The sequence below is a fragment of the Dermacentor silvarum genome, chromosome 2 (genome assembly GCF_013339745.2).
Source record: "Dermacentor silvarum isolate Dsil-2018 chromosome 2, BIME_Dsil_1.4, whole genome shotgun sequence".
Lineage (NCBI taxonomy): Eukaryota > Metazoa > Arthropoda > Arachnida > Ixodida > Ixodidae > Dermacentor > Dermacentor silvarum.
The window spans coordinates 181,985,351-182,007,375 of NC_051155.1; the positions used below are offsets into that span (position 1 = coordinate 181,985,351).

At 43.9% G+C, this 22,025-nt stretch overlaps 2 protein-coding genes across 3 annotated transcripts in view; one reads left to right on the forward strand and one right to left on the reverse strand.

Moving 5' to 3' along the window:
- LOC119442229 (FERM domain-containing protein 5) overlaps window positions 1-17,808 on the forward strand; it is a 39,832-nt gene extending 22,024 nt beyond the window's left edge. The window contains exons 9-14 of one of the 2 annotated variants that reach the window (XM_037707023.2): window positions 1,826-1,889; window positions 1,963-1,977; window positions 5,148-5,236; window positions 7,505-7,582; window positions 9,473-9,654; window positions 16,158-17,808. In XM_037707023.2, the coding sequence (XP_037562951.1) occupies window positions 1,826-1,889; window positions 1,963-1,977; window positions 5,148-5,236; window positions 7,505-7,582; window positions 9,473-9,654; window positions 16,158-16,702 (973 nt within the window). In that variant the 3' untranslated portion in view covers window positions 16,703-17,808. The remainder of the gene's footprint in view (window positions 1-1,825; window positions 1,890-1,962; window positions 1,978-5,147; window positions 5,237-7,504; window positions 7,583-9,472; window positions 9,655-16,157) is intronic. The other variant, XM_037707024.2, reaches the window with a different exon arrangement.
- Window positions 17,725-22,025, reverse strand: part of LOC119442227 (tetratricopeptide repeat protein 37-like) — an 84,007-nt gene continuing 79,706 nt past the window's right edge. The window contains exons 39-40 of the mRNA XM_037707021.2: window positions 20,528-20,654; window positions 17,725-17,877 (exon numbers count right to left, since the gene is read on the reverse strand). Of these exons, the coding sequence (XP_037562949.1) occupies window positions 17,773-17,877; window positions 20,528-20,654 (232 nt within the window). The 3' untranslated portion in view covers window positions 17,725-17,772. The remainder of the gene's footprint in view (window positions 17,878-20,527; window positions 20,655-22,025) is intronic.

Below are 22,025 nucleotides of genomic sequence, written 5' to 3' on the forward strand. Positions count from 1 at the left end.
CTTTGAACCCCCGATCGGTTTTCTACAAAGCTGTAAGGCTGAAGATATAAGGCGACAATCTCTGTCATTTTGTGATGAAGTGCGCCTTCTTTCTTCTGAGACAAGGGCTGCTTTCTCTACTGAAGTATGTCATCCAGTGTCGGTTGACTCGTAGTTGAAATCGTACGTGAATGACAGCAACGCCAGACCGCAGAACGCTTCAAGCCTATTTGAGTCTTTAAAGCATGTATTCTCGCGTTTACCGCCGCGCATAACACCGCGTTGGCCGCGGGCTTTCGTAACTGCGTAGTCAACCACGATCGCGTCGATAGCGGCCGCAGTTTTCTCCGCAGCGGTTGCAGCGAACAGTATAGAGTTTCGTTTTTACTCGGGACGCGCGTCAGCCGTGTGCCTAAAAAAGTGCGTCGTCGCCATCGATGATCGCATAGATAGCGACCGCAGTTTCGACTGCAGTTGTTGCAGCGAATGGTAGTTAATCCGTCCAGACTCAGTGCGTGCGTCGGGCGTGTGCCTTCAGCACCGCAAAGTCGCCGTTCATAATTGCGTCGATAGCGGTCACAGTTTTTTCCGCAGCGGTTGCGGCGAACCGTTGTTTCGCTTTGACTCAATGCAAAGCTGTCGAGCTTGAAGAGCACCGGCTACATCGTGATTATGTTTCGCGAGCTCACGGGCGAAAACGTAATCGCGATGTGCGCGCGATGGTACAAAGCCTGTCTACATGCTTGGTCTACATGTTTTGCATGCGTGCAGGGCTTGAAAATCGTTCTTTTGGTTATAGTGCGGTACCGCTTATAGTGCAGATATTCGCGACTCCGGAGACTTAAGTTATAAGTGGTCTACACTGTATATTTCTCTTTTTAATTTGCTACATTTAAAAAAACTTTACGTAACATTCTCGATATACTTATTTTATTGTATCTATATATAGAACTCGAAAGTACATCATATATTGTTATGAAAGAGCCAGAGAATAAAGCTTGGTAAAAAAGAAACCGAAACTGCTCCTGTCTCGGGGGCATGCGGCAGATAGACTGAAACGGAGTAGACCAGATAATGCACGAATCATGCAAATTTCTCAGTGAATAAACATATTCTTAGGAAAATGCACAGCTAGCATATAATTTGTTGCTTGCTCGAATAGTTGCAGTCTGCTCAATATTTGCCATTTCTACTGATATTCGGGAGCTTATAAATATGCATTTCTTGAATCAAATACGCTTCGAATGAGAAAATATTTTATTCATATTCGAAATTTCGAATATTTGCACATCCCTACTTCCTGGGAAAGTATTAACCCTTTCCCTGCTGCTGTAAGTATAGTTGTCACAGCAATTTATACTGATATAGCCGATGATGAGTCTAGTAGTCATGAGGAAACATACCTAGCAGTATGAGCCGATAAGTATATCCATCAGCTTGTATCTAGTTGCAGTTTTCAGCACTAGATGGCAGCACTTGTCAATGTTCGTGACATTTTGTGTATCTCTTTTTTTTTATGGGCGGCTTGAACGCATGCATTGGATACACGGCTGCCTGTGCGCCGCATTTCTGGATCGTTTCTGTGGATACAATTTTCATAATTTCCTGCAGTACAGAAAGGATTAAGTGGAACATAAATGATTCTTTTGCAAGTTAGTGAGCAGATACTTTAAAAGTTGTCCTAGACTTAGGATAGGACAACTCTCTACTGAACTGTTAAGAATTGACAGATCTTTACTGAAACACTTAGCATAATGTTTGGCATGATGATACAAAATAATGTTGCATTGTCAGGCTTCTGTTATTAACCATTCCATTCTTCAATTTGTTCCACCTTTCTCTTTAGGCCTGACATTCAGAGAATCAACTATGAAGGAAAGATGTTCATCATTCACCTAATGTTCCCCGAGGTAAATTTGGTCCCATTGCGCTGCAGTATAGTCCTGTCTAATGTCTGTTCATGTGTTTTCGTTCTGCTTCCAGGATGTCAAAGCAAAGGTGAGCTTATTTGTATGTTGCTAGTGTGTGATGTGATCTCTTTGTGATGGTTAGACATTGTCTTCTTCTCCTTTTTTTTCTCCCCCACTTAACTTGTGATGTTTGCTTCATCTGATGATTGTAGACATTGCTTGCCATGCAACTCCCGACTAAAGATGTGGCACATTTTGCACATGCTTTCCATGCAACAGCTTGCTCACTTTCCAGTGAGGAACTGCTAAAAAAGTGTACACAAGAAAAGTACACAACATGTGCACCAACTGCAGACTTATCGGAGAAAGCAAGGTATCACTAAATGCGTGGGACAGCTAGGCACCACAAAGTAAGACAAATTACAGGCTGGCGCCAAACACCTATTGCATTGAAAACTAGTTAGCAGACGCTAAACAACATTGCTAATAACAACAACAGCAAACTTGGAGGTTAACAAAGAAGCTCGAGAACAAGTTAAGGACCGCACAAAGAGCGATGTAACGAAAAATCTTAGGACTAACATTAAGAGACAGGAAGAGAGCGGTGTGGATCAGAGAACAAACGGGATAGCCACTATTCTAGTTGACATTAAGCGGAAGAAATGGAGCTGGGCAGGCCATGTAATGCGTAGGATGGATAACCGCTGGACCATTAGGGTTACAGAATGGATACCAAGAGAAGGGAAGCGCAGTCGAGGTTGGCAGAAAACCAGATGGGATGATGAAGTTAAGCAAGTTGGAATACACTAGCGCAAGACAGGGGTAATTGGAGATCGCAGGGAGAGGCCTTCGTCCTGCAGTGGACATAAAATATAGGCTGATGATGATATGATGATGATGAAACAACATTGCAGAGTCTAAATATTACTGGTGAATCAAAGAGGTAATTTCTGTGTGCTGCAATAAACGTTTCATTGACAGTCTGCACACATCTCACACATCTACCCTTCATCTCGCTGACCTTTTTTTGAGCACTGTTTTTCATCACTCACTCATGCTAGCTCACTCAATTGACCATTTGTTATGGTTCTCATGATGCGCGTGTGCAACAATGTGATCGTCTCTGTGCCAATGATAAAACCAAACTTATTAGCCTATAACCTGCCTCTGACATTTGGGACAGTTCACGTAGCTGAAAGGAAAAAGGAAACCTTCAAAACCTTGCCTTTGAAGGCTTGCCGACTGTATAGAGGGCACCAAGGTCTCATCAGGCAGCAGCCTTTTGCTTCGGTGTCTCCTTTCATTTTGTGGAGAAGAAAAAGAAATTGGAAGTTCAAAAATCAAGCTTCCTGTTATGCTAACCACACATGTGCTTACCTTAAAGCTACACTGCTTGGCATCCTTGTATTTTCTACTGGTGCAATGGGTGGAGAAGGGAGGGAGGGGTGAGCAATGTTTGTTCCTTTGCTTTTTGCTCCAGCTTGTTAGCTGCAGAGCTGCAACAACACTCTGGACCAGAAAGAGAATTAGCAGCAAACAACGCTTCCCATCAGCATTAAATTGATGTTGCATAATCGTCATGCACATCAGTATCAGTTTAAGAATACCCAGTTTCAAGCAAACTCGTTTTATAACATTCATACAGCTACCTTTCTTTGAGCCACAACTAGGCTTATCCTGCGACATAGCATGCAAGGAGTATGCCCCCTCCAGCTGACCTTACTGTATTCTCTGTCATGAAACCTTTCCTCTCTCTTTCTCTCAGTGGGTAATGTAAATGTCTATTCAGGATTCAGATAGTGGCCTCCAAGCCTAGGTTGGTCTCCATTTACTACTTAAAGGAGTTCATGCCAGAGTCCATGATATAGGAATAATATTCATATAGCTGCTGCCGTGAAAATAAGGACTTGTCGGACAGCATCAAACATCGGTTATGTTTTCTGCAGCATGTCGGCAGAGTTGTGATGGCATCTGCAAATGCATTGATGCACCATGCGAAATGCTGCATTTCTCAAAGAAAGTAGTATTTCTAATTGGTATGGGGAACTTGACTGCCATAAGGAACAGTTCGATGCTGTTGCATACGTACAGCATGCTAAATGATACCCGGTGCACTCTGAGGTAAAAGCAGACTTGGCTGAGGAAATCGGTCAACCGTAACTGTCCTGATGTCAGCCTAGATACACTTGCTACATGAAGTGGCACTTGCACTTAACGTGCAATTTGGTTTCCTGAACTGCAGTTTCAACCATCATCCACATTTCTTGGGCATATAAGCATAGTAAGGCTTTTTTAATGCAGTTATCATTCTTAAGATGCATCACGCACTTTCTGGTAGCTATCTCGCTACCTGTCTATCTCGCTGTGTCTCTGACTGTTTTCCCACCAACTTTGGTCACTGGGTAGTCAGTCCATGGTCTAATGGGTAGACCATCGGGCTGCTGTGCTGAGGAGGGAACCGGGTTCAAAAGGAACCATTGGACCAACTTGAGTCACTCGGTATACGACACTGGGTACGTGCCACTCATCAATGACGAAAAAAAAAATCCTTTAAAATTTATCCGGTGCTAGGCGGAATCGAACCTACATGATATATATTCGACAATCTCGTCTTGAATATATGTTCACTCACACGCCGTGCACAGAGTTTGCAGCGGCGCCGAAACACGAGACAGAAGCCCGTCTGCTTGCACGCCTCGTACATGACGCGTTTCGGCAGTGGCAATAGGGTGTGTTGCTACATTGCTTCAATGCTGATTGCATTAACGTCAACATTCATCATGAGATGGGTTCTGCCAGAATTTTCTTGTAACTGTTTTTTGTACTTCTAAATACAACCACAAACCAAGCTTCAGTGCGGCAGTAACTTTCGTGCTATTCTTCTCACGTCTAGCGCTTACTGTTTCATTTTTTTCCTGCTTTTTCTGTACCACTTATTTCGCTCTTGTTTGCTCACACTTCCTGAAATAGATATTTTAATAGTCCAGTACTCAAAACGCCTTTCTCTCTGCTAGATTATAAATTTTCAGCTGCTAACAAAACAAACACGCCACTATAACCACTGCACTGCAATAACCAAAAATAATAAAATGTAACTAACATTTTGAAGTAAAATACTATTTGCTGTTACTACCATGTCAATGTTCAAGTTTTCAAGTCTGACATCGTCTTCTTGTATTTGTCATAAGTTCGTGTAGATAAAGGCAGCTCAACTGATTTTTTTTTTTTCATTTTTTTTTTCAATAATTTCTTTTTCAGAAGAAGCATCTGATGGGCTTCAAGTGTCCAACCCAGTCTGCCTGCCATCACCTGTGGAAGTGTGCCGTCGAACAGTGCTATTTTTTCACGTAAGCTGGTCAATTGGAAATGGCATCAACTCTTTCCCTACAGTGGGGAAAATAGCCACTTTTTGTAGATTACACTAGATCTATTTTTTTTTCTTTCTTTCTCTGAAGGAACTATTGCACTGAAAATTTATGCAATACATAAAAGCAAAGCAGAATGAATCCACTTTTTAGGCATACATCTTTTATTAATGAGATTTATGTCATAAAAAATACAAATTGCCAAAAACAAGATTGTATAATAAAACTGAACTGGAAAGATGCTTGCATCTAAAAAAACAAAAAGCTAAAAAAATTTTCAAGCTATACAATATGTTTAACTATTTAATAGCGAAGCCACTATCTGCAAAGAAATCAAAATTTTTCCTTGAAAACTGCTTGCGCTACAAGAATTTCACTGGAAACCTTACAGTTGGGTGTGCCATGCAGCAAAGCCATTCCTCGATGTGAAACATAGGGGAACTCTTGTTTTCTGCTCAGTATTGCTATCGTAACATTTTTTGCAGTTTTGGTATGTCTCCATGTTAACTGGCTGGTGATGAATAGGTTCAGTTCATGGAGAAGCACAAACTAGTGATGCATCCTCAAGTTCTGGGTTGGTGTCTGTCATCGTCGTTCTCAGAATCAGTCAGATGAAAAGGCAGCAGGCAGCATCCTGTGCTCGAGCCATCTTTAAAGCCTGTTCCAAAATCTCCACCAAGCGGGGAAAAAACAAACTCCATAAGAAACAAAAATCTCGTTATCCTACTACACGTCAGATGGCGCAGAGTGTCCGTGAGTGGTGTGGAAGGTCTTGAAAACGACGTTTTAAGCGATTGTTAGCAGGTAATGATGCCCAAAGGACGCAGTAGGGAAAGAGTTAATAGCACATATTTCCGGCATTGTGAAGACCACTGTGTGTAGCTGTCCAGGCCCCCCCCCCCTTTTTTTTTTCTTCTCGTCTTTGTTGAAGTTCCTATGTTTATGCCCATTTGGATAACAAATGAAGTGTTGAAGAGAGACCACAGAGCAATGTCAAGCTTTATTTGTAAATTATGCTTCTGCAATAGCAAAATGGCGATTCTTTCTGAAAGTGTAGGCTTGGTAAGCCGGAAAAATTGCAAGAACGAAAGATGGGGTGGTGATGCTGCCCCGGAGTCATGGATTTTGTCAGCGTCTACTCAGTTCCAGTTAATTGTTTACTAGTAAAGATAGGCTACATTGCATTCTAAAGTAGCCAAAGACACAACTGAGCAAGCTTTGAGAATTTTTCGTTGGCGCCGAACTGACCTGAATATTGAAATATACATTGAAATCTGCGACGTCACACTGACATACTGGTGCTAACTTCTCTCCAATGAAGTTTCTCCTGTAATAGCCAGCATTTCCCTGTACAACAAATGCAAGTAGAGTTCTGAAGTAATACTTTAAAGTTCCTTTAAAAGCCAACTGCAACGGAATTTCACTCTGGCTAGATCTCTTATTTAATGAGTAGTATATTTACTATTGAAGATGTTGTGGCAAAGCTTGAGGGCTGGTAGTTATCTGATTTTCCTTTTAATTACAGCCTTTAAAGAACACCTTAGCAGATGACATGCATACGTGGTGATTAGTGGATCTGCCTGACGCAAATCCCAGCCCAGTGCCTGTGGTGTGCTAAGATTTTCAGCACACCACAGGTGCCACCCGATCTCGGAGGTCATACTGTAGAACTGTGCTGGTTCTCGGTGGTTTAGGTTCTGTGTTGTTTCCGGCAAGGGTAGTAATGGCGGCATTTTCTTCAGTTTCAGGCATCAAAAGGTCTTTTTTTGCTATCTTCTTGTGACGCATCCGCTCGTATTTGAATCGCAAAATCTTGCATGAGCTGCTATTCCTACCGGAGACTAGGCTTTTTACACAGTCCAAGGTTTCTTTGCAGTTGGCATTTAAGCAGTATCTGGATGCTGCCTTTTTAAGTCCTCTGTAAGGTGTGGTGTTGTCATGAGCTCTTATGCTCACGTGAAAAGCTGGAAAAACACACATTTTGTTTCCTTTGCTGAAGCCCAGTTTTGTGGCACATAAATGCAGAGCTTTATCTTTTTGACCACTGCTGAATAGACTGTGCAACAAACGGCAAACTGATGCTTGAAAGATCCTTCAGCTCTTTGCTTCAAAGGACAACCTTAATGTTCACTTGCTTCTTTCACAACATTTGCATTGTAGCACAAATTCCCAATACACTGCACTTTGAAAGCATCTGGCCTACTTGGGATCAACTGCAGACTTATAATGTTACTTGTTTCATTTTTCTAGCATACCTTCTTCCAGCGAGGTGCCATCTGTGACCACTGGTGGTGGATTTTTCTCACGAGGTTCCCGGCTTCGGTACAGGTGGGCATGATCGAGGCTTGCCCTCATTCTGAACATTCCTCGTCTGAGCCTTGAGTATATATACCAATGGGCTTCATGCTTCTCATGGGGCTTGCATATCTCATGTCACTTTTCTGTTTACAAAGCTAGTGCACTCTTGGTTGCATATTATTTGGAGCCTAATTCAATAAAAAGAGTGAGGACTGTCTTGGCGGGAACCTGGTAAAGATCGGCACACACCAATCCGATCTTGCGCACAAGGCCCGGTACATCGAGAGCCAAGTTGTTGTGCATTTATATTGATTTAGCGTAAACATGATGATTCAAAAAGACGGGACATAGCACCGATTTCGCCTTGCCTGATTTTGGCAGTCATTGAAGACAGAAAATCACTGTGTGTGAAAAATCAGTTCTGTATTGCCATACTATTTCTGTTTTATTCTTGTCTGAATCGTGCGAGCCCAGCAGCTTTCCTTTTCTTTATCAAGTACATATTGATTGTGATACATATTTACAGACCAAATCAGGTAGTTGAACGTCTGGTGTCCTGAACCTAACATTATGTTCTTAGTGACCATGAGAAAAGTGCACCCATAATACACTGAGAAGAGTGAACCGCTATGAATATCTCAATATCAGCAGCAGATTTTGTATATGCAAATGACTTTCTTTTTATTGCAATAGCAATTATATGGACACTCCATGCGCATTCCTGCCGTCGTCGTCGCCGCCGTAAGGTTCCATATAAAGTCCAACGGCGATAAAATTGTCACCGCGCGCCGTATGCTGTATGTGCGAGAGAAAGCGCGTGAGGGACGTGCAGCTTTCACGGAGAGCGAACGCATGGTGGAGAGCAAACGCGACGTCTCCTGTTGTGCGAAAGGCCGTGGGGGGATGGGAGGGAGGGAAGGGAGGCGATGTTTAGCTGCCGGCACTAAATGCGTATCTTGCGACCGGGCACAAGAGGGAACTGGCGACTCAATCTCCCACGCAAAAGGAGGAAAGCGGGAAGGCAGCGCGGGAGGGGGTGCGGCTTCTACTCTGCAAGCAACTGCGTACTAGTACTTTGCGCGGCCGAGGGCTGTCGCGCGCACCATATCTTGAAAAGCACACGGCTCTGACCTTTGTATGCGTTGTGCTTTCACCGCTCAGTTTCCGTTGAAGTGATAGACCGCACAAACCATCAGTCGCTGCTCCTGCCACGCTTGCTCATGCCAGCATTTTGACAGCGCTTGTCTGTGGTCATTGAGTGTGATCTATTCATGTTTGCTTGTGCGCGCTGACACCATGCTTGCTAATTCAGTTAGTAAGCGAATGTGTTCAAGTTTATGCAGCCGATAAAACTACTATCCTTACTCCGTATACTCTACTAGTAAATTTACTATCGCAATTGATGCTTCACCTTTCGGAGGAGACTGCAACTTTTTTTTTTCTTTTTTTGAAGTTAGCAAGCCTAGTCATTGCAAAGACAATTGTTACATTGAAGAATGCCTCAGATTCCTGTTTTGATGAGTCAGTCTGTAACCAAGGGTCAAATTTAAATATTCAGCAAAGTGATTGTTGTTTTCTGCATGCTTCATAACAGTGCATGACATTTTAATTCATAGCAGTGATTAGCCCGCACGATAATGACAATAGCAGTGATTTAGAAATAACATGATTTGATTTTTTAAATTATTATTGCCCTTTACGGTAGAAAGCTTTTTAGAAAGTAATGTAGAAAGCTTTTCTCTCTTTCTTTCATAGTCTTGCTATGGTTTATAACAATGTTGCTTTACTATTGTGCAAAATAAGGGTTTATTTTCACCCTAGGAACTTATTAAACCATAACTATTTAACACCACTTTGACTTTATTGCTGAACTTGTTTGAACAAAGTGACACAACATTCCAACACGTTCTGCTGGTGCAGCGGCCGCGTGGAACGGGAAGTAATGGATGACATGAAGAACATTAGGAGAGACCCACCCCAGTTCCAGAGAACACTGACACGGCCACCCTCCTTCCGGCAGAAGACTGCTGCATCAACAACAATGGAAATGCCAAATTCACCATCCCGACAGCTCAATGATGGTTCACCATTGCGGAGCTCTGGTAAGCACTGTTCATTACAATATTGGCTTATCACATGTATATGCGTGAACCAATAATAAGTGAAGCTTTCTTTGATGTTTACTGGAATGTCTTCACTACTCCTTTTTCACTTTTATGTAGCTCAGCGCTCAGGTGCACACTGCGGTCCCATTTTGTTCACTTCTGGACTCTGTGTTGCAGACTTCACATCTTGCTTGTTGTTCTACTTGTCTATTTGGACGCATATCCAGTGGTCTGAGTTGTTTGTCCGGGCACTTACACAGTGCCCAAGTTGTATACTCGGCAAGACAATAGCCAGCACACGCAAGGTGGGGCAAGAGAGAGGCAACGAAAGCTTCACTTTTTTAAAAAATTGACAGTACCATAATACCACAAAAAATTATGGGGTTTTACGTGCCAAAACCACCATCTGATTATGAGGCACGCCGTAGTGGGGGACTACGGAAATTTGGACCACCTGGGGTTCTTTAACATGCACCTAAATCTAAGTACACGGGTGTTTTTCGCATTTCGCCCCCATCGAAATGGGGCTGCTGTGGCCGGGATTGACCACTGGGGTTCTTTAACATGCACCTAAATCTAAGTACACGGGTGTTTTTCGCATTTCGCCCCCATCGAAATGGGGCTGCTGTGGCCGGGATTCGATCCCGCCATAATACCACAAAGCTACAGATCAGAATAATATACATCGAACGCGGTCTCCTTGCAAGTTCAATATTCGCAGAATACCACATCTACAGCAGCAGGATGCGGCTCTTCAAAGTGTCCTCAATTAGTAGACTCCGCTTTAATGGAACTCTGGTTATATTCTGGCTATATGTTTATAATGTAGGTTCTTTTGCGCGAAGTTATGTTTATATATATATATGCATGGAAGAATTCCCAATAATTCTGTGCAGTCCTCGCATTCAAAATAGCGCTTCCGACTGTCAACTGCATCTCATGCTGCCTGGTCTGAAACAGTAATACAGTCGAATCTCAATAATTCGAACTCGAAGGGGCCCGAAAATTTGTTCGAATTAAAAAGTTTGAATTAAAAGAAGGACGTATTTTTGAAGTATTCGAGCACCATAGCACGAAGCACAAACGGTGCGAGTCCTGAAATATCGCGGCGCACAAGCGCATAGCGAGCACAACTGCCCATGCCGGCCAACGCTGGCTTCCCGATAACGGTAGAAAACGAAATTTCAGGGAGCGGGCGGCGCCGGCAAGGCGACGGGCGGGCGTGCGTGCGGAGACCGTCAAAGGTGAGGGACGAGGGTGGCAGGGAAGCGGAGTTGGCCTCAGCAACTCCGCCGCTTTGGTGGCTCCCCTCGCCCTCTCTCTCAACTCCCTCATAGCTCCCTCACCTTTGACTGTCTCTGTGCGCGCCCGCCGCTGTGCTGGCGCCCGCTTAGCCCGCTCCCTAATGTTTCGTTTTCTGCCGTTATTGGGAAGGCGAGTGTTTGCCGGCGTGGGCAGTTTCGTTGGCCGGACTGGGCCTCCGCCGCTGCATTGAGGGGTCTCTCCTAAGCTTTTGCTCTATGGCAGTGTCGGAGCAATGCTGGTCGGTGGCGCCGCCGCGTTATTTGGCGCGCTGCTGAGTGCATTGTCGGTGCCCGGTATGTTTGAATTAACCATCGCAAATGCTTTCGCATTCGAATTACCGAGCATTTTCGCCCACTGGAATACACATAACTTTGATGGGACCACAGCGTCAGTTCAAATAAACCGGCAGTTCGAATTAAGCATGTTCGAATTAACGAGATTCGACTGTATATATGTTTTCATTAATAGAATCGCACCTTTGCTACGAACTCTACCAATAATATTTTCGACTGGCTCTTCAAAGCAGGTAACTCTGGCATCATCTCCATGGAGTCGCTTATTCCTGGCACTAAGAATGAAGCAGCAGTGACAGGCAGCCTGTAAAGTCTCACTGATTCCGTTGCTCTCTTCCTCCTCAGGGATCATTACTTGCCTTCTCATTATTCCTCATTATAGAAACACCATTGCAGCTTCGGCATCTTTAATTTGCACTATTTTTCCCACAACTGCCCGATGGATTAGATTTTCTTCACTCCATATAGCATCACCATGTCTGGTGACATGTCTCTCGGACTTTTCATGTTCCATATGCCGATGATGTAGGTAGTATTTTTGGTTTAAGTTTCGCTTAACCGGAGTTCACAAGAAGATAGTTTCCATTTAACTGGAGTTTGTTAACATTGCGCCTATGAGCGGCCAACCAAAGTTGATACCATATTCCGTTTATCCGACATTTCCGTTTAAGAGAGTTTCGTTTATCCGGAGTCCACTTATAAAATTGATGGCTCCAGGCCTATTTAGAGAAGTGGGTAATGGGAAGAACGATGGGGCTAAGTGTGGCTCACTATGGAAGCCTGTGGCCAGATCCAGTCTTTTAAAGGTGTGCTTGCCATACAGTATCCCATGCACATTCAAGGGGTTTAGGGGTACCTCACTTGTACATGCATAATTTTTCACTTGCAATCAGAGTATCATAACTCTCATCACTAGACACACTGGCAAAGAAGCTGCTTTTTAACTGTTTAGAAGTGTCCGCTTGTGCTCAGAAGTGAGCATTGTACGAGATCGGAGGCTTGAAGCACCCCTCTGGCACTCGGTGACCGTAGGTCATCGTTGGTGCTGTGGGTTCGTGGGACCCTAAGAATGACGCCATCATGCGCCGGATCTGTTCGCGATCCTACTTTAAGCTGTTCAAGAAGTTAGTGGTGAGTGAGGTGATCACCCATCACCGAGAACATGAGGGCAGAATGCGAAGCCGCGAACCCATTAAGGGGAGATAGGGTGCTAAAATTCATTTTTAAACTGTTGCACTGCTATTTATAAAAATTTATAGGTTTATGTATCTTTTTGTTTTAAGTACATGTTCTAAATTAATGCAGATCAAATAAAAAGAAGTTATGGCTGTCATATGGACCAATTAGGCTATTAAGGCACACTGATTGTTTTTGTTAGATATCTTCTAGGGGGGGGTTATAGTACAGGATAAGGCCAATCGCGTGTTTGTCATTACATTTCTGTAACAGTGTCATCGCTTTGAGGCTAAGTTAAATTTTTTTAGCTGTCATTATATGTCAGATGTGTAATAATTTTGTGTGTTAATAAAAGTCCCTCATCTTGTTCCTGAAAAAATTTCAGCTTAGGAACTACTTTGAAAGCAGGTTTCGGTGAAGCGCTTTGGAAATAATAGTTTTTTTAAAGGCTTTGTTCGGCCAAAAAGTGCAAAATCAGAAAAATGAGCTCGGAGATTTCAGAACACGCAATTTTATTTTAAAACCGAAAATAATAAATCAAATTGCCCTGCTCCAAAGGTTTCACCCTCCTCTTATATTCGAACCTGCTCTGCGGCCATTGCTTGAAGTCGTCTTCACTTTTTTCAGCTTTAAAGCAGTCCTATGCACGTAGACAAGGGCACCTCAGCCAGAATTATGCATTTCTTTTTTTTTTTTTTTTTACTTGGCGGTCTGCCGTAATCTCGATGGAAATTCTCCCATGATTAAAACACGTGAAAAACAAACTTTCGAATGCAAGAATTCATTCTATGTTTGGTTTCTTTTCCCGCTCTGTAGCCACGTCTTGAATGTAGCGTTCATGGGTGCTATCGACGGCGAGCAAGCGCCACCGTCACGGGAAGAGAATAAATTTTCTTTATTTCGACGGTGTAGATTGCAACCAAACTTGGCGATGAGCTTCTTTATGTTCTAGGAATCCAAACTTTAAAAAAATTGGAAAATACGTTTTTCAGGCAAAAATTGCGATTTTAGCACCGCATCCACCCTTAACTTCACTACACATGTGCAGTAGTTCATTTCTGCCGCAGTCAAACAGTGCAGTGTGTACTGCAAGCTAGAAGAATGAAATAATAGATGCGTGCACCAGCTTTCTTCTTTCTTAAGTGAGGGTTTATTTGCCTCTTCCCCTTACTTTGTGTTTGCTGCTGTCATGTTGAGTAAACAACTTGGGCCACTGGGTATGTGCCCAAATAGATGAGCAAAACAAGAAGTGATAAAGTCGGCAACAGAAAATTGAAGAAGTCGGCTACAGGAATGTATAGACATCAGCGAGAGAAGCAGCCAAACGTGGAGGAAGATTCCATTCAATTCAGTTACGGGGTTTTATGTGCTAAAACCACGATCTGATTATGAGGCACGCCGGAATAATTTGTACCACCTGGGGTTCTTTAACGTGCACCTAAATCTAAGTACACGGGTGCGTTCACATTTCAGCCCCATCGAAATGCGGCCGCCGTGTGGGAGAAAATTGAAGTGAACAAAATGGGACTAAAGTGTGCATTTGCAAAAACAGAAGCCTGAAAGGAGGGTGAAGCGGAACACAAACATCTTCGTTATGCTGCAACGGATGTGCAGAACGTGAGCATTTGCTGGCTCATATAAACAAAAACTGAATGATTGCGTGGCAGCTATGAACAGCGAGGTCGAGACGTCGAACATTTCTCAGTACATCTCGTATTGCTCAACGCATGCACCTCTTAACATTGTTGTGCCAAGAAACAGCATCTACAAGAACAGACTTCAGAATATGCAAGGAATGAGTTCGTTTGGTGCACTGCCTGCTGTCATGACATTACGATTGTGCAGCCATGTGAAATAGTCTTAATTGACGTTGCATCAGCGATTACTGACTATCTGGTTTATAATCTCTGAAAGGGTCACCACTAGATGCTCGCTCGTTTATTGCTCACAGAGCTGCGATTACATTTGTTCGCAGGCGGGCGCTGGTATCACAAATGATGCCTGCGTTCCTTTTGTTGAGACTCGCGAGAACTGATTGCCCTTTGTTGGCGATAGGACGAAGGATTACTGCAAGTTTCTGACTCAATTGGTTTTTCTGACGGGCGCACAACCATACAGTTTCCTTGCAAGTGCTCACATATACATGGTTCGATTACGCTATGGACGTGTGCACCGGTTGGTCTCCTGCAAATGAGTCCTTCTACGCGGACTACTGTCCAAATTCCAAATCGAAATATATTTATTCCAGTGTATATCTTATTCTCATAAGTATTTATGCTAATCCATCTGTATTCTTGAATAAACAATGCATGTTTACCTATGGAAAATATGTTTTTGTCACTTTATAGTCACTGTAAAAATATTGTGGTAAATATTTTTCAATATAAGTCGCTCTGAAAATTTTAAATCTGCAATAAAAATAAATCGACCCTGGGGGGTTGCATGTGGCAAAAAAAAGTTGACCCTCAAAAAGTTAAATGCAGGCACTGTGATTTATCGCACTTCACTTGGCCTTCAATAGGCAATAATAAAATTAATTTGCCTGCCTCGTGAACTCAAAATATTGTAGATCTTGTCTTTAGTTCAACTCTATAGAGAGTTTTAGAATAAGGGCCTTAAAATTTCGAGGCCTCAAAGAGCTTTGCGGGTGTTAGCGATGGGGCATGCAGGAGTGCAGAGTTTTAGAATAGGGCTCTGCGTTTGCGAATAGCATCTTGCGCTTGCAGTGCCACTACTGTGCCAAAGAAAAACTATTATAAATATTGAAATAAACTATACCATTTTATGATGAAAAGAGTGATTTTGGCTTTCGTGTTTTTGTGTTTAATTACAATTTAGAGGTTATTCTATTAGCAGCAAGTGATTTGTTGCGCTTAATTTTGAGTAACCAACTTCACGTGCCTTCACCAACCAAGCTAATCCATGTTAGGCCTACGAGCCATGAAATCGACAATGGAATTCGGAATTGGTGACACCTAATAAATCAATCTTCATTACACACGTTAGTTGAGAGAAAGCGATAACCGCAGTCACTTCTAGCTTACGAACTTCACCCGTTACCACGAATCATGCCCTGTTTGGTGCATGTTTAGAGCCGTCACTTCGATGGGTGCCACCATGTTTGTTGACGCAAAGCTTCTGGGGCTCCCGCTGAATCAGTGAAATAGCGTGCCCGACGGAAAACCCAAACGCAGTTTGCGTCTTGCACATACGCAGTGGCCTCGACGTTATTTCTTTGGGGCCCCGAAACGTTTGGGGCCCCTATTCTAAAACTCTCTTATATCAAACCTTATTCTCTAGTTCTCCTAGCCTGTACATAAGAACAATTTAAAGTGTGTACAGAGCGCGATGTTATAGATGCCCAAACTCGGTTCCCTAGGACATGCGTAGTAAAGTCTGGCGACTCTCACTGTGGAAGTACAGCCCTTGTTTTACAAGCAAGTGCCTTTTATGAAGAGACGGAATAAGTGCCTAATGCTAACACCAATGTGTTGTGTGATTAAAGAATGCATGAATTTGCGAACTAGTAGCTGCATCAACTCATGTCACGTTGGGAAGTTGTGAATGAATTTGAGACATGAAGTGCTCTCTCACCCCTTTATTTTTCTTTCAACTAGTAGTTTTATCTTGCCTTATATTACACGTATTTAAATAGACCTAAGTAGTTAATAAAGAAGCACTTCATCACTGTGCTCCTCTAACAGTACCGTGCTGTCCTGATTTCAGTCGGACCAGTGACAAGCCAACAGCACAACCAGCAGCCCCCCGTATCTCAAGATTCAGGTGACGGCTTTGCCATTGACGAGCCGCCAAAGAGGCTTGGCACACCCCTCGAACTTCTCGACTCCGGCGAGTCGGGTGAAGAGAATGGCTCTTCAGTGCTGCGACCTCCAAATCACGACCTCCACGTCAACTTGACGCCCTCACGAAACACGCCTGTGGCTGACGACGAAGACAGCAACATACCCGACACGCCAATCTCGGAGCTGGCATTTGACCCACACCCGACGCCTGAATACGAGCCCGAACACGAAAGCCAAGAGCCAGCATTTGTGACTCCCCAGCAGTCGCAGCGAATTGTATTTGTGGCATGGCTTGTTCTGCCTCTGCTGCTCATTCTTTTGCTGCTTGTGGTTCTGATGGAATGGGATTGGGCTCCACTTGCCGACATGCAGAGGCTGCCAGAGGTAGTCTTGCTCCGAAAACAATACTATGAACCTACAAGGGACGCAATAGGCACTTGGATCAGTGCTTTCTTTGGCCCGCGCTGACTCCCAGCAAGTGGCTTGGTGACCGGTGATACATCATGAAAAGCACAATAAGTCCCTCGTACGAGAAACAGTTGTGCCACTGTCCAGTAAGAAAAGCCTCGCAGCAAAGGCCGACAGAGGCAGCGTTGCGCACGTTCACATTCCATCAGGGCTCTTTCGGTTCGCTCTTTGTTTATGCAGAGGTGCATTTGTTGGGAGAGAGACGAAAATCAGTTTCGGTTATGGGAAAGATTCACCAGAGGTATAAAAAGCCTTGTTGCATTTAGTTTTCTCTATCAGCGCACGTTACGCACACAAAATCTCTTCGCTGCTATATATACAGATGTGTTCAGCTTTTACGAATTTGTTGTCACGATCAGAAAGGAGGGCCACGAAGGCGCCTTAGTTTTTATCATTTTTTGATATTTTATTGACATTGTGCATTCCCACTCGGTGAGACCTATTTTGAGAGCTAAGGTTGTGGTAGGCAGCTCAATTGCATTACCTTTTAGTAGGCATTGATTCCACAGGCATAGACGGACTGCAATCCTGTGCCAGGGAAGTACTGTGTGTTCTTAGCTGTGTTCAATTTTGTCAAAAAAGTGCGTGTCCACAGTCCATCATTGCTCAGATCGCTACAGTGTATACGAGCTTTCTTTTTCTTACTCCAATGAGACTTATGTGATGAAAAAAAATTTACTAAGGTACCCATAGCAGGGAAAGTACGTAATTGGCTGTGTATTCTTGTAAAATCTATGCAATGCAAACACTGGGCTCAACCCTTCATCTCAAGAGCCTGACATCAATGGAGCCAATGCTAAATAAAGGCCAGGGTCTTGAAAGTTTTGCACTCCACAATGCACACTAAGGGTGGATATTTCTTTTTTTTTTTTCCAGCTCTGTTTCTTTCTGCAGGCTGGCTTGCAGGCTCTTTCCGATAATGTAATATAGTTAACAGTTCACTCATGTATATTTTCTTTTTCTTCAGAGAGGTGTACTGTATCCAACCAAATATTAAGCAGGGGACATATTATATTGCAAGCTGAAGCAAAGGAAACATTTATTGCCAGAAAATGTATATCAATGCTTTTTTAATTCTGAGGCATTAATAAAACGCCCAGTGAGATGAGCTGCTCTCTGTTTTCTTCACTCAGAAGTGACTGCAAGTCCAACTTCTCCGCTTGAGGTAACAGTTTCTGCATAAGTGGAACGTTGGAATGTCACAAATTGTTGAAACACAAGCAAAAATGCAGTATTACTGAACTATTCCTTTATAACCAGCATGGTGAACCAGGACGAAATAGAAAAATTCAGAAACCAGTTATTTTCAGACGAACCAAAACGTTTCAATTTCTCACAGGTCAAGGTACTAGGTTATTTTACATCTGTCAACTATACTCAGTGGAATATTCTACTGCGTGCATGAGATACTTGAGAACATGACCTATGGAAAAGCAACTACATATATTTTGGACAAGGTGAGGCGTATTCGCACTAAACTATGCAGACTATTTTATTGACTGCTCTTTTAAAAACTGTTCAGTAGGACCACTTCAATAACCATCTCCATGTGACTTCAAAAATTGCTTTATGCTTGGTTCATGTGCATGTTAGCACTGCCCATTGCAGCCTTCAGCAATTTTTTTTTTTTTTTTTGCTTTTGAGGTTGCATCCCTCTTGCTGACATTCCATGATGTAGTAGTACTCTAGTGGGTTTAAATCCTAAATATTAGGAGGCTATTAGAAGTAGTACTCTCGTGGGTTGAAATCATAAATATTAGGAGGCTATTAGGACGGAAACAAACAGCGATCAGCGCCTTGTCTGTCTACTCGCTTCATCCCGTCCTAGCGCTGTTTGTTCCCGTCCCAATGATGTATCAACCAGCCCAGACCAGCACACTCCTTTAGGAGGCTATGATTAAGTGCGATGACGTTTGAGAAGTTTGTGGCTAGCCACTCTTGGGCCACCTAGGCCATGCAGGGGAAAGCAAAGCTGTCGCATGGGACTGCTACATTTAACGACCTCTTACACAAAAATTGATACTTCAATCCTGAAAATGCAATACACACTCTAAAGTAGTTAGTTAAATCATTAATTATCAACCAATTATCTCATCACTGCATGCCACTCGCATTCTGGTGGCCACAGCTACAGGTTACTGCAAATTTTTTTTCACTGAAACAATAATTGTTTTGCAATGTGCACTGTAATCTGCACTCTCCTTTATCCATGATTTAGATTACTGTCCTCTTCCAATAGGAAGAAAAAAGGAAAAGATTGCACAAATCAGATGTGAATGATTGACTTAAAGGGCCCCTAAACCACCCAGAGGTGGAAATTTAGTTGTGGTGTTGCAGTTGTGCACGAGTCTACAACGAACACGTAGCCGCGAGAATTTTTCGAAATGGTGCTGTAATAGCGGAGTTACACGCGTTTGATGATCGAAAAACGGCCCTCGCTCGTTTCGCTCTTTCCTTCGCTTCTCTCCTCGTCGGCTGGTCTCCCCTCCTCGCTGAGTGCTGCTCGAAATGTCACGTGACATACGTCATCGCCAACGCACTTCTCAAAACACTGCCTACTTCCGGTTAAGGCACGTCTACGCTAGCCATGCTAGCGGCACATATACAAACGACGAACCGGCCTACTGTCTGCCGCGCGAGAGGTGTCCAAAGACGACGGCAGTTCGGCCGGCGCCCCGCCCGCTGCACCATCAACGGGCCAATCAACGACCGCGGAGCTGCGCGCCTCCGCCACTGGCAACGAAAACATGCTGCCGAGTGCACGGCTACCGACGGGAGACGACCGGCTCGGCTGTGCTTGCATCGCAGCCGACGGCGCCGCTAATATCAGCATATTTTTCTTCTTTGTGTAAAATTATTGCGAAGGGCGATAACAACGATAAGAAAATATTGCGGCTTGTGAGCGTCGGTAATTCATTTCGAAGCGCCGTCCGCTTTAGCTTTGATTGGAACCGGAAAAGGCCTAGCGACAATATCGGCGCCGTCGAGCGATCAGTGGCGGTGAGGCTGCCGCACAAATGAGTCCCGGTCTCATCCTCTCAACGTACGGCATGAAATCTCGCCGCTCACGAGCAAAACCGCTGTCGAACGGCGGCCCGCAAATGGCAAACGGCGTGCGGCGAGTTAGCGTGCCGGTAACGTGGACGTGGACTCGGCGCTTCTCGGCTAACTGATGTTGCTGCGGTGCCGGCGCGTGTTATGCGAAGCGTGCCGCTATAGACCCAGTGTTGCACGCACGTCTGGAAAGGCCAACACTGTCGCACTTTATTCGCGCAGCTAATCAGACCGCTAAGCATGACTGTGTTGGAACACGAGCGATTTGGCACTTGCGTTGCGGGCTGTAATTACCTACGCGCAAGTGCGCACAAGCAAGCAACACGGCGAGGACGAGCAGGGAGCACGCATACCTGCTAGCAGACGAACCGGAAGTCGTAGGTTCTTGTTCGACCAATGGACATCGTTTCCACCGTTGACATCACCAGATTCCCCCTGCTGACGTCGTGACGACCGCTGGGGTTCCGGAAAGGCGAGGGGAGAAGGACGGCATTGTTTTTTTTTTTTTTTTTTTGTGGCGCGCCCGCGGCGCGTAGCGCTGCAGCGTTTGGCATCGTTGATCGTGATTGCATTCTGAACTCGATGCGCGTGTTTACTTGAAATGTTAAAAAAATATCTGAGGTGGTTTAGGGGTCCTTTAAGGTCGACTTGATCTTCCAGCCCTGAACGTTCAGTCCATGACGGTAAACACAATGTGTGTCCTCTGCGAGCTCACTTCCAGAAAAACTTCCTCCATGGTGCCTCAAGTATAGTACCTTATGTAATGCATACCTTCAGTGCGTCAGCATCCTTCTTTTCCAAGTAGTGCAAAAGCAGCAGTTTCATTGTGGCAGACTGAATCCAGGAGATTCCGCCATCATGAAATCTCGTCACTCGCTCGAGGCTCTTCTTAGCCAGCCTGCAGGCATTTAATTCACAAGTGCCTTGAAGTCCACAGTTGACATATTCTTATGACACAATGAAAAAGAAAAAAATTATGTTCAACAGTATGCCCCTCATGTTTGCTTACCTAAAAATTGCTACATGGCTGCTTCTGCCAGTGTCAACAAAACAAACCAATACAGAGGCCGACCTTGCACTAAATAAGTCACAATTATGAACCGGGCTTCAATGACTTTAAACAAAAAATCACATGCCATTCTACTGCTGTAAAGGTGGATTGTCAGCAAAGCAGTTTAGCACACAACATAAAGGTGACGCAGAATTTAGATCAAAGGTATGAGCAAATATTGTTTCTCTTGAGCGACAACGGCAATCATCCCAAAGAAAGACACGCACACACACTTTTATTTTGATCAGCAGCAGACATTCACGTGGAAGACTACCGCCACCTCGGGGAGCCGGAGGAAACTAGACACTCGACGGGACCACCATGCCGGTAGGGCGGAAGGAAACTAGGCAAGCAAACGCTTGCAAGGACGACGAAGAGAGGGCGGTGCGAGCATACACATGACCGATGCGAGTCGCACAGCGGGAAATCTTTGATAAATCCTTCTCTACCTGAGAGTCTACTGATTTTGAAAATGGTGCCTATTCATAACTAATCTACTGAAAATGCATATCCAAGTGGTGAGACGTGTAAGCTTTTGCATAAAATGAAGCGATTTCGCATCAAATTGGGGAGCTGAGTTTTTGCACACGCAGATTTTTTGACAGACACGAAAAATGCATAGAACCCTGCTATGCATTGAATGCCATAGGCAGCTTCGCTGTAAAAAGTAAGACAGGTTTGTCGTAAGCTGTAAAGTGAACTACATGTGTACACAGACCCATAAAAAAAAAAAACTAGACGAGAATGTGACGGAGCTTGACAAAGCCATGCTTCCTGCCAAAAACAAGCACACATTGTCACACTAGTGAGCCTTGTGCCAGTTTCCATTGGTAAGAAAAAGACGAGTTGCAATTTCGCCCATAATGTTAAACGGTGAAAAGACTTTGAAAAAAAGAAAAGTTGCCGTTTTGCTGATAATGCAAAATCAAGAGACAACTGATGCAATACAGGCAACGTCCAGATTTTTCAAACTCCCTAGGGGCTGCGAAAACGTTTGAAAAATTGGGCCGTCCAAAAAAATGAATCTATGCATTTTACTGCCATTAAGAGCTGAAATCGCTACAGATACCTCTGAAATAGCTCCGAAGGCGTGCAAGTATACTTATTAGGCGTATCAGTGCTCGTACTGCGGAGGCGGCGGGTGCACGCGTGTATAATTAAGGAATGCATACCGTGGCCTGTGACAATTGCCCTTTCCCAATCTTAGTATGCTTCACC